The sequence below is a fragment of the Cebus imitator genome, unplaced genomic scaffold (assembly GCF_001604975.1).
Source record: "Cebus imitator isolate Cc_AM_T3 unplaced genomic scaffold, Cebus_imitator-1.0 Scaffold183, whole genome shotgun sequence".
Lineage (NCBI taxonomy): Eukaryota > Metazoa > Chordata > Mammalia > Primates > Cebidae > Cebus > Cebus imitator.
In genome coordinates this window covers 3,744,524-3,757,243 of record NW_016107498.1, presented here as the reverse complement: position 1 = coordinate 3,757,243, position 12,720 = coordinate 3,744,524, and the positions used below count along the sequence as shown (strand labels likewise).

At 41.9% G+C, this 12,720-nt stretch overlaps 1 protein-coding gene across 4 annotated transcripts in view; it reads left to right on the top strand.

Annotated features, from left to right (window-relative positions):
- Positions 1-12,720, top strand: part of RNF170 (ring finger protein 170) — a 47,023-nt gene that overhangs the window by 14,963 nt on the left and 19,340 nt on the right. For 3 of the 4 annotated variants that reach the window (XM_017545973.1, XM_037744766.1, XM_037744765.1), the window contains exon 3: positions 11,451-11,526. The exons of the other annotated variant lie outside the window; for it this stretch is intronic. In XM_017545973.1, the coding sequence (XP_017401462.1) occupies positions 11,451-11,526 (76 nt within the window). The remainder of the gene's footprint in view (positions 1-11,450; positions 11,527-12,720) is intronic. 4 annotated transcript variants of the gene reach the window in all.

The following is a 12,720-nucleotide window of genomic DNA, read 5'->3' as shown; positions in this document are numbered from 1 at the left end:
GTTGTTTATTCTCATTAGCATTTCATCACATCTTTTTTCAAGGTTCTTAGTTTCTTTGCATTGGGTTAGAACATGTTCTTTTAGCTCACAGAAGTTTCTTATTACCCACGTTCTGAAGCCTGATTCTGTCAATTCATCACACTCATTCTCCATCCAGTTTTGTTCCCTTGCTGGTGAGGAGTTGCAATCCCTTGTAGGAGGAGCGGCGTTCTGGTTTCGGGTGTTCTCATCCTTTTTGCGCTGGTTTCTTCCCATCTTGTGGGTTTATCCTGTTGTCTTTGTAGTTGTTGACTTTCAGATTGGGTCACTGAGTGGACATCCAGTTTGTTGATAATGAAGTTATTTCTGTTTCTTAGTTTTCCTTCTAACAGTCTGGCCCTTCTGCTGCAGGGCTGCAGAGGTCCACTCCAGGCCCTGCTTGCCTGGGGATCACCTGCAGCAGCTGCAGAACAGTAAGGGTTGCTGCCAGTTTCTTCTTCTGCTATCTTTGTCCCGTAAGGATACCCGCCAGCTGTCAGACTGACTTTTCCTTTGTGAGGTGACTCTTTGGACATACATGGGTCAGGGAGCTGCTTGAGGAGACAGTATGTCCTTTATAGGAGCTCAAGTGCTGAACTGTGAGTTCTGTTGTTCATTCAGAGCTGCTGGCCAAGTACATTTAAGTCTGCTGCAGCAGAACTCATAAAACCCCCCTTTTTTTCCCCAGGTGCTCTGTCCCTGGGAGTTAGGACTTTATGAGTTTCTTTTGTGCTGCTGCCTTTTTTCAGGGCTGCCCTGCCCAGTGTGGAGGCAGCCTAGTCACTGCCTGCAGAGGCTTTGCTGAGCTGCATGGGCTCCGCCCAGCTGCCGTGTGAACCTACAGTCCTGTTTATATGGGTGTAGTTAGAGCTGCCTCAGCAATGGTGGCCCACCTCTCTCTGTAATGGTGGCCTGCCTCGGCAATGGCAGGCTGCCTCAGCAATGGCAAACTACCACCATAGTGGTGGACTGCCTTGGTAATGGTGGATGCCCCTCCCCTACAGAGCTGGACCATCCCTGGTTCAGTTGTGCTTGCTGTGAAACTCTCAATCCAGAACGTTTCCAATTGCTGTTTTTTTGTAGGGGTGGGACCAGCCGAGCCTGATCACCTGGCTCCTTGCCTCAGAGCCTTTTTCTTTTAAGTTGAACGGTTGACTGTCTCCCAGGTGTTCTAGTCGCCTGTTGAAAAGGCACCAGGATCTGTGTGATTTCCCATGCGGCAACCCACTGCACTGGCTGAAACAGGAGCACTGACATTCGTGGCACTTTTTTGCCCGGGAATCTCCTGGCCTGGCTCCCTGTTTCAGTCCTCTTTTAAATCAGATGAATGGGCGACTCTGCCTTCCCGGAGCTCCCATTGCCAGCTAAAATGGCACCCAGACCCATGTATTTTGTACCGTGCCGGTGGCGGCCAAAACAACTGCACCGGCCAAACCAGCCACGCTGGCGACCTGTGGGGCTCCTCCGCCTGGGAATCTCCTGGTCTGTAGGCAATAAAAATCTGTCTGGAAATGCGGCATCCACTCACCCTCCGTGCTTTTACTGGGAGCTGCAATCCTGAGCTGCTCCTAATCAGCCATCTTGGATCCCTGCCTAGGCTACTTTTATAAAAGTAATAGCTAAAGGTCAAATCCACATTATATTCAGTTTGGGACAAGCATTTTAAATTGGAAAACATTCAGGGGAGACTGCCAAAATAGAGAAAGCTGTGGAAACAAATCATATAAAATGTTTGAAGGAAGGAGGGATGTCTAGCTTAAGGGAAGGGACTCCTGCACAGTAAAACTGTCTTTGTAATGAGGGTTTGGTCCTGTTAAATAATGAAAATTTTAATTTGTGCAGCAGCAATAGAAGAAAAAAGAATTAGGGCTGGGCGCAGTGGCTTACACCTATAATCCCAGCACTTTGAGAGGCTGAGGTGGGTGGATCACTGGAGATCAGGAGTTTGAGATCAGCCTGACCAACATTGTGAAACCCTGTCTACTAAAAATATAAAAATTAGCTGGGCGTGGTTGTGGGCACCTGTAACACCAGCTACTCAGGAGGTTGAGGCAGGAGAATTGCTTGAACCTGGGAGGCAGACGTTGTAGTAAGCTGAGATCGTGCCAGTATACTCCAGCTTGGGTGACAAGAGTGAGACTCTGTTTCAAAAAAAAAAGAAAAAATAAATAAATGTATTCTGTATGGTTTCATGGGCAGAACTGGGGCCACTAGGTGGAGATAAATGGTGACATTTTGGCTCAGCCTAAGTGACATATTTTCAAGTTACATAATGTACTCCCAGTTATTTGGACATTGCCTTGAGGTAATCAGTGAAGCAATCATGATTACCTAATAATGATGTGTTTCAGGAAGAGGAGGCACGTATAGTTTAACATTTAGACAAATCAGGCCAGGCACAGCGGCTTACCCCTGTAATCCCAGCACTTTGGGAAACCGAGGTGGGCACATTACAAGGTCAAGAGATCAAGACCATCCTGGCCAACATGGTGAAACCCCGTCTCTACTAAAAATAAAAAATTAGCTGTGCATGGCGGTGTGCACCTGTAGTCCCTGCTACTGGGGAAGCTAAGGCAGGAGAATCACTCAGACCCAAGTGGAGGTGGCAGTGAGTCAAGATCTCACTGCTGTACTCCAGCCTGGTGGCACAGCGAAACTCTGTCTGAGAAAAACAAAAAATTCAGAAAAGTCTCTTTTTTATAATTTATTTGATGATTTTTAGTCGTTATAATTCTTTTTTGGTTTTGTGGTATAAAATATAACATAAAATTTATCATGTTAAACTTTTTAAAAAATAGTTTAATTTTTTTTTTTTTTTTTTTTTTTTAGTAGAGATGGGTTCTCACTATGTTGATCAGGCTGGTCTTGAACTCCCGGTCCCAAGTGATCATCCTGCCTTAGCCTCCCAAAGTGCTGGGATTGTAGGTGTGAACCAGCACGCTGAGACCATTTTTAAATATGTAATTCTGTGGCATTAAGTTCGTTCACATTGTTATGTAACCATCATCACCAGCTACTTCTAAAACCTCCTTGTTGTCGCAAACTTTATTTTATTTTTTATTTTAAAATTTTAGATTTCTGGGGTGCGTGTGCAGGTCTTTTACATGGGTATATTGTGTAATGGTGAGGTTTGGGCTTCTAGTGAACTCATCACCCAAATAGTGAACATCGTACCCAATAGGTAGTATTTCAACCCTTGCCCCCTTCTAGTCTCCCCACTTTTGAAGTTCCTGATGTCTGTTACTTCCATCTTTATGTTTAGCTCCCACTTGTAAGTCAGAATATGTGGTATTTTTTCTTTTTTTTTTTTTGTTTTGAGACAGGTTCTCTCTTTGGCGCCCAGGCTGGAGTGCAATGACACCGTCTTGTCTCACCACAGCTTTCCCCCACCAGGCTCAAGTGATCCTCTCACCTCGCCTCCCAAGTAGCTGGGACCATAGGCACACACCATCATGGCCAGCTATTTTTTTGTATTTTTGGTAGAGACGAGGTTTCACCATGTTGCCCAAGCTGATATTGAACTCTTGGGCTCAAGCAGTCCACCCACCTCAGCCTCCAAAATTTTTGGTAGAGACAAGGTTTCACCATGTTGCCCAAGCTGATATTGAACTCCTGGGCTCAAGCAGTCCACCCACCTCGGCCTCCCAAATTTCTGGGATTACAGGTGTGAGCCACAGTACCTGACTTGATCATGTGTTGTTTAATCTTCTCAAACAGAAACTTTATGCCCATCTAAGTAACAACTCCCATCATTCAGCTCAGGGTAACCTGTGTTCTACTTTGTATCTCCATTAATGAGCTGATTTTATGCACCTCATAAAGTAGAATCATACAGCATTTGTTCTTTTGTGTCTAACTTATCTCACTTAGCATAATGTTTTCAAAGTTCATTTATGTTGTAACACGTATTAGAATTTCCTTCCTTTTTATCACTAAATAATATTTCCTTAGGCATGGTGCTTACACCTATAATCCCAGCACTTTGGGAGGTTGAAGTGGGAGGACTGCTTGAGCCCAGGAGTTTGAGACTAGCCTGGACAACAGAGCAAGACTTTGTCTCTAAAAAAATCAAAATTTAAAATTTTTATTGTATGTACATACCATATTTAGTTTCTCCATTCATCTGTCAATGGTCATTTGGGTTACTCCCACCTTTTGGGCGTTGTGAATAATGCTGCTAGGAACACTGGTGTACAAGTATCTGTTTGAGTCCGTGTTTTCAACTGGAATTTCTGGGTCATAAAGTGATTTCTGTGTTTAATATTTTAAGGAACCTCCAGACTGTGTCCCACAGCAGCTGCCCTATTTTATATTCCCACCAGCAAGGCACCATGGCAGTTTCTCTACATCCTTGTCAACACATATTATTCTCTATGTGTTTTTTTAAAATAATAATAACTATCCTTATCCTTTTTTTTTTTTTTTTTTGAGACGGAGTTTCGCTCTTGTTACCCAGGCTGGAGTGCAATGGCGCGATCTCGGCTCACCGCAACCTCCGCCTCCTGGGTTCAGGCAATTCTCCTGCCTCAGCCTCCTGAGTAGCTGGGACTACAGGCACGCGCCACCATGCCCAGCTAATTTTTTGTAGTTTTAGTAGAGACGGGGTTTCACCATGTTGACCAGGATGGTCTTGATCTCTTGACCTTGTGATCCACCCGCCTCGGCCTCCCAAAGTGCTGGGATTACAGGCTTGAGCCACCGCGCCCGGCAACTATCCTTATCCTTAAATAATAATTATCCAATAGCTCCCGGCCCTGGTATTTGATTTTCTGTTTCTATATTAATTCACTTAGGAAAATTACCTGCAGCTGCATCCATGTTGCTGCAAAGGACATGATTTATTTCCTTTTTATGGGTCCATAGTATTCTACAGTGTATATGCAACACATTTTCTTTATCTAGTCCACCACTAATGGGCATCTAAGTTGATTCCATGTCTTTGCTCCTGTAAGTGGCAGCACCAGACTTTTGACCTGCTCTGTTTTCATCCTGGGCCAGTTCAGTCCTTCTTAGACAACCTGATGGTCCCCTGCTCCTGGGACATCATCATATTGATGCCAAAGTTAGTGCAGATACCAAATTGGCATATTACGTTATAGCTCAGAACTCCGGGGCGCAAGCGATTCTCCTGCCTCAGCCTGCTGAGGTGGACACCATCATACCTGGCCATTTCTCTCTCTTTTATGGAGAATTGACTATTCAAGACCATTGCCCATTTTTTAATTGGATTGTTTAGTTTTTTGTTTTTGAGTTATAAGGGTTCTATATATATGCTCATATTATTATTAGATATAGTCATACCCCATAGATATTTCAGGCTTGGTTTCAGACCACCACAATAAAGGGAATGAAAGTGAATCATGTGAATTTTTTGGTTTCCTAGAGCATATAAAAGTTATGTTCACATTATATCATAGTCTATGAAGTGTACAATAGCATTATGTCTAAAAAAATGTACATACCTTAGTTATAACATACTTTATTGCTAGAAAATGCTAACAGTTATCTATCTGAAACTTCAAGTCATGCTTTTGCTGATGAAGGGTCTTGACTCTGTGTTAATGACTGCTGACTGATCAGGGTGCTGGTTGCTGAAAGTTGGGGTTGTTGTGGCAATTTCTTAAAATGAGACAACAAATAAAGTTTGCCACATTGACTGACTTTTCCTTTCATAAAACATTTCTCTGTATGTAGCACGCGATGCAGTTTGATTGCGTTTTACCCGCAGACTTTCTTTTCAAAACTGGAGTCAGTCCTCTCAAACCCTGCCTGCCTGTGCTCTATCAACTTCACTTATATAACATTTTTAATCCTTTGTTGTCATCTCAACATTGCTCACAATGTTATTACCAGGATTAGATTCCATCCTGAGAAACCACTTCCTTTGCTCATCAGGAGAAACTCCTTGTCTGAGTGCAGCAATTCAGCCACATCTTCAGGCTCCACTTCTAGTTTCCTTGCTGTTTCCACCATAGCAGCAGTTCCTTCCTCCTCTCAAGTCTTGAATTCCTCAAAGTCATCTGTGAGAGCTGGAATCAACTTTTTCCAAACTCCTGTTAATTTTGATATTTTGACCTCCTCCCATGATTTACGAACGTTCTTGGCGGGGCACAGTGGCTCATGCCTGTAATCCCAGCACTTTAGGAGGCGAGGCAGGCAGATCACTTGAGGTCAGGAGTTTTGAGACCAGCCTGGCCAACATGGCGAAACCTGTCTCTACTAAAAATACACAAATTAGCCAGGTGTGGTGATGTACACTGTAATCCCAGCTACCTGGGAGGCTGAGGCAGAAGAATCACTTGAACCTGGGAGGTAGAGGTTGCAGTGAGCCAAGATTGTACCACTGCACTCCAGCCTGGGCAGCAGAGCAAGACTCTGTCTCAAAAAAAAAAAAAAAAAAAAAAAAAGAGTGTTATAATGACATCTAGAATGGGGGATCCTTTCCAGATGATTTCAGTGGACTCCCCAGATCCATCAGAGAAATCACTATCTATGGCAGCTATAACCCTACAAAGTGTATTTCTTAAGTAATAAAACTTGAAAGTCAGAATAATCCTTGATTTGTGGGGCTGCAAAATGGATGCTGTTTTAGGAGACATGAAAACAACATTAATCTCCTAGTACATCTCCATCAGAGCTCTTGGGTGACCAGGTGCATTGTCAATGAGCAGTAATATTTGCTTTTTTTTTTTGAGACGGAGTCTTGCTCTGTCACCAAGCTGGAGTACAATGGCCTGATAACAGCTCACTGCAACCTCTGCCACCTGGGTTCAAGAGATTCCTCCGCCTCAGCCTCCTGAGTAGTTGGGACTACAGGTGCGTGCCACCACACCCAGCTAATTTTTTATATTTTATTAGAGACGGGGTTGCACCACGTTGGCCAGGATGGTCTCGATCTCCTGACCAAGTGATCTGCCCGCCTTGGCCTCCCAAAGTGCTGGGATTACAGGTGTGAGCCACTGCGCCCGGCCAATATTTGCTTTTTAATAATTTTTTTTATTAATACACTACATAGATGTATGCAGTAATAATTTCAAAGAAATTTTTTTTCTGAGCAGTAGGTCTCTCAACAGTGGGCTTGAATAGTCTGATGTGCTGTCATCCAGGCATTGTTGTTGCATTTATAGAGCACAGGCAGAGTAGATTAGCATAATTTTCAAGGGCCCTAGGATTTTCAGAATGGTCAATGAGCATTGACTACAGCTTGAAAGTCCTACATGGTGTCTTCTTGCAATGGAAAATTGTTTCTTCTACATAAAAATGTGTCGTCCAGCATAGCCACCTTCATCAATGATCTTGGCTAGATATGGATAACTTGCTGCAGCTTCTCCATCAGCACTTGCTATTCCATAAACGTTTGCCCTTCATCTCTACTTAAATGTCATGAACCAACCTCTGCTAGCTTTCAACTTTTCTTCTGTAGCTTCCTCTCATCCCTCAGTTTCAAAGAATTGAAGAGAGGGAGGGACTTGCTCTGCATTAGGCTTTGGCTTAAGGAGATGTTCTGGCTGGTTTGATCTTCTAACCAGAGCACTCAGACTTTCTCCATGTCAGCAATAAAGCTGTTTTGCTTTTTTATCATTTATGTGTTCACTTGAGTAATACTTTTAATGTCCCTAAGGAATTTTTCCTTTTAATTCACAACTGGACCAACAAGCACAACTTTTGCCCTAGCTCAACTTTTGGCATGACTTTTTCACAAAGCTTAATCATTTCAAGATTTTATGTGAAGTGAGAGACATGCAGCTCTTCCTTTCACTTGAACACCTAGAGGCCATTATATAGTTATTAGTTGGCCTAATTTCAATATTGTCAATGTCCCAGGGAATGGGAAGGTCTGAGGAGAGGGAGAGAGACTGGGGAATGGCTGGTCAATAGAGCAGTCAGAGCATACACGTTGATTGATTGATTGCAAGTATAACCAAAATGTGACACCGAAACATGAAGCAAGCACATGCTGTTGGAAAAATGGTGCCAATAGTCTTGCTTAACACAGGGTTGTCACAAACCTTCAATTTGTAAAAAACACAGTATCTGCTAAGCACAATAAAATGAAACAAAATAAAATGATTTCCTGTATATGATTTGCCAATATTTTCTCCCTTTCTGTGGATATTCTTCTTACTCTCTTAAGTGCCCTTTGATATACATAGTTTCTGATTTTGATGAAGCCATCTTTTTGTATTTTTCCTTTTTTTGGCCTATAATTTTGTCTTATATGAAAGGAATCATTGCCAAAATCCAACGGCATGAATACTTTCTTGTTTTTTCCTAAAATTTGTATAGTTTTAAGTTTTGCCCTTTGATGTATTTTAAGTTAACTTTTAAATTTTTAATACGGATATTCAGTTTTTCTGGCACTTATTTGTTGAAAGAGGGTACTTTCTCTATTGAATGTACTTGGCACCATTGTCAAAAAGTATTTGACCATTGTCTCAATCAGTTTGGCTTGTTATAACAAATAACCATAGACCGGGCCAGGTGGCTCATACCTGTAATCCTAGCACTTTGGGAACCCAAGGTGGGCAGATCACCTGAGGTCAGGAGTTCAAGACCAGCCTGGCCAACATGGGCCAACATGGTGAAACTCTGTCTCTACTAAAAATACAAAAACTATCCAGAAATCGCTTGAACCTGGGAGGTAGAGGTTGCAGTGAGCCAAGATTGTGCCACTGCACTCCAGCCTGGGCAACAGAGCGAGCTGTCTCAAAAACAAAAACAAATAACCATAGATAGGTGGCTTAAACAACAAACATTTTTTTCTCACCGTTCCAGAGGCTGACAGGTCTAAGATCAAGGTGTTGTCAGATCTGTTGTCTGGTAAGAGCTGGCTTCATGGTTTGTAGATGATGGTTTTCTTGTTGTGTCTTCACATGGAAGAGACCAGAGCAGGGAGCAGGTTATCTCATATCTCTTCTTATAAGGGCACTAATCCTATCACAAGGGCACCACCCTCATGACCTAATTACCTCCCAAAGGTTCTGTCTCCAAATACCATCACCATAGGAGTTACAGGCAGTATTTAGGAACTTGGGCTGTTTGTTGTTGTTGCTTGGCTTCACAAATCTGGTAGAATATTTAATATAGATCTTAAAAATATATTTAAATATAATATATCTTTTAAAATATTCTACCACCAAATTTAAGAATTCCTAGGCCAGGCGTGGTGGCTCATGCCTGTAATCCCAGGATTTTGGGTGGCCGAGGTGGGCAGATCACGAGGTCAGGAGATCAAGACCATCCTGACTAACACGATAAAACCCTGTCTCTACTAAAAATACAAAAAATTAGCCGGGCGTGGTGGCCACACACCTGTAATCTCAGCTACTCGGGAGGCTGAGGCAGGAGAATCAGTTGAACCCAGGAGGCAGAGGTTGCAGTGAGCTGAGATCACACCACTGTACTCCAGCCTGGGCAACAGAGAGACTCCGTCTCAAAAAAAAAAAAAAAATTCCTACATCTTCTTTTTTAAAGAAAGAAGCCAAAGGAAACTCTTTCTTTTTTTGTTTTCCTTTTTTTTGAGACAGAGTCTTGCTCTGTCACCCAGGCAGAAGTTTAATGGCATGCTCTTGGCTCACTGTAATCTCCGCCTCCCAGGTTCAACCGATTCCAAAGGAGATTATTTCTAGTATTGTGGTTCATGTCTGTACTCTGAAATGTCATCACAATTTTTTCTCCAATGAAAAGGGAATGGTTTTCTATTCTCAAAGAATGGACAAATGCCATTTAGCTAGGTATTCACTGGTATTTAAATTATGGTTCCTATGCTAGTTAGATTGCTCCTTGACAGGGTGCTTTCATATAGTGAGTGCTTTCTTTTCACAGATCATCTGTTCAATCATAAGAATGTGCGTTATTTTAAAATAAAGAATGCATCAAGTTTTAATAGGTTTAGGCTGGGTTCGGTGGCTCATACCTGTAATCCCCGCACTTTGGGAGGCCGAGGCGGGCAGATCACCTGGGATCAGGAGTTGGAGACCAGCCTGGCCAATGTGGTGAAACCCCATCTTTACTAAAAATACAAAAATTAGCCAGTCATGGTGGCACATGTCTGTAATCCTAGCTAATTAGGAGGCTGAGACAGGAGAATCGCTTGAACCTGAGAGGCAGAGGTTATAGTGAGTTGAGATTGCACCACTGCAGTCCATCCTGGGTGACAGAGCGAGACTCCGCCTCAAAAAAAAAAAAAAGATTTAACAGGTTTAAACAGAGTTCAAATTGTTTCATTGTTTAGACTAACAGTTATATTTAGTTAACTTCTTTTTCTAAAATTTGCATTTTTGCTAACAACTGAATAATCATAGGATGGATTTCTGTAAGTTTCCTTATCACATTAGGATATGAGAGTTTTTATCTCTGTTGGATATTGGCTTACCCAGAGAGAAAGCCTCTTCTGTAGAGTAACCCCGGGACTGTGTAGACTTAAAATATTATTGTTCAAGACATTTACTTAGAAAATACATCTATAGCCAAATGAAATTAAGCTGTGATAATATGTAACAATTTGCCCTTACCATACCAGCCTGACCAACACATCTGACTTTCAATATGGGATGTTTTATCCCATCCGTTTATATCAGCCACTAGCTTGCCTTTGGTTCACCATTTTAATGTTAATGTTAAGACATTAGTGACATGTTAAGTTTTGACCTTTCTCTTTTCTTTTTTTTTTTGGAGACGGCGTCTCGCTGTTGGCCTGGGCTAGAGCGCAGTGGTGTGATCTCGGCTCACTGCAACCTCTACCTCCTGAGTTCCCGAAATTCTCCTCTCTCTGCCTCCTGAGTAGCTGAGATTACGGGTGTACACCACCATACCCAGCTAATTTTTGTATTTTTTGTATTTTTAGTAAAGACGGGGTTTTACCATGTTGGCCACGCTGGTCTCGAACTCCTGACCTAGGTGATCCACCCGCCTTGGCCTCCCAAAGTGCTGGGATTACAGGCATGAGCCACTGTTTCCAGCCAGGTTCTGGCTTTTCTACATTAATAATTTTAGTTTCTGCTCTGTTCCCCACCCCTAATACATGAAAAGTTATGAGAAGGATCTAATTAGATGTGGAAAAGTGTTCAAATGGATGATAGTACACAAAACTAGATAGCTGCTTATTTTGAAGAAATTTCACCAAAGAAACAAATGTTACTTGTTCCTTACATTATTTGTAAGAGTGCGTTTACAACAAATTTCCAAGGTACTAGGCCTCTGGATTTCAGTATTTGCTGCTTAAACCTGAAATTAGCTAATGATCAGTGATCTCAGAAGAATTCACCACAGGACAGCCTGGAACGTACAGTCCCATAAGTGAAGTGCTTTTGTATGCTATCAATTACATTTATTAATTACCAGTAGTTATAAGTCAGAAATTAGACCCATCAAGAAAATGGATTCATCTGATAATATTATCTATTCAAAATTTATTATATTCTATTCAACAGAAATGTACATCAAAACATTCACCCAGAAAACCAGGAGCTAGTAAGGGTACTTCGAGAACAGCTTCAAACAGAACAGGTACTGTATATGCATTTATTTGAGGAGTAGATGTGATAGCTCCCTTTGCATGTTAAATTGTGATAAAACATTGGTAAATTTCTTTTTGGAAACATGGGCTTCTTTCCTGCTTCAAATTACTGTATATTATTTAATAGATTGTATGTTTACAGATTGGGCAAATTGCCTAGCCTTAATCTATTTAGATGTCTTCATGTTTTGTTTATTATTGATTTGCTTTAAAAGATAGTTTTCCTTTTTTTTTTTTAAGACGGAGTCTTGCTCTGTCACCCAGGCTGGATTGTAGTGGTGCAATCTCTACTTATTGCAACGTCCACCTCCCGGGTTCAAGTGATTCTCCTTCCTCAGCCTCCTGAGTAGCTGGGATTATAGGCATGCACCACCACTCCCAACTAATTTTTGTATTTTTAGGAGAGACAGGGTTTCACCATGTTGGTCAGGCTGGTCTTAAACTCCTGACCTCATGATCTGCCCCCCCATCGGCCTCCCAAAGTGCTGGGATTACGGGTGCCTGGCCAGTTTTCCTATTGTTTATTAGTGTAGAAATAATTGCTGTCTAATTGGCCTTAATGAGATGTAGTGGAAAAAAAAAACATTTTTTCGTGACATATACCCCCTAATACATACAAAGAAATAACTAGAAGAGGTGGCTGTTTTGGCCTTTTTCCTTTTTTTTAAAATCAGTTGTCAGAGTTATAACAACAGAGCTAGTTAGGCAAAGAAAAAAAACTAATTTTTCTCCTATCTGTTCTTTGCTTTTTACCAGATGAAATCTCTGAGAATTGGAGATATGATATACTTTATGAAGCCCAGAATAAATAGGATATTGTACACCTACATGCGGAGATATCTAACATCAAAAAACAAAATTAAAAATTGCTTTCTGACTGGGTGCAGTGGCTCACACCTATAATCCCAGCACTTTGAGAGGCCAAGGTGGGGCGGATCACAAGGTCGGGAGTTTGAGACCAGCCTGACCAACATGGTGAAACCCCGTCTCTACTAAAAATACAAAATTTACCTGAGTGTGGTGGTGTGTGCCTGTAATCCCAGCTACTCAGGAGGCTGAGGCAGGAGAATCACTTGAACCCAGGAGGCAGAGGTTACAGTAAGCTGAGATCATCTCACTGTACTCCAGCCTGGGTGGCAGAGCGAAACTCCATCTCAAAAAAAAAAAAAAAAGTTGCTTTCCTA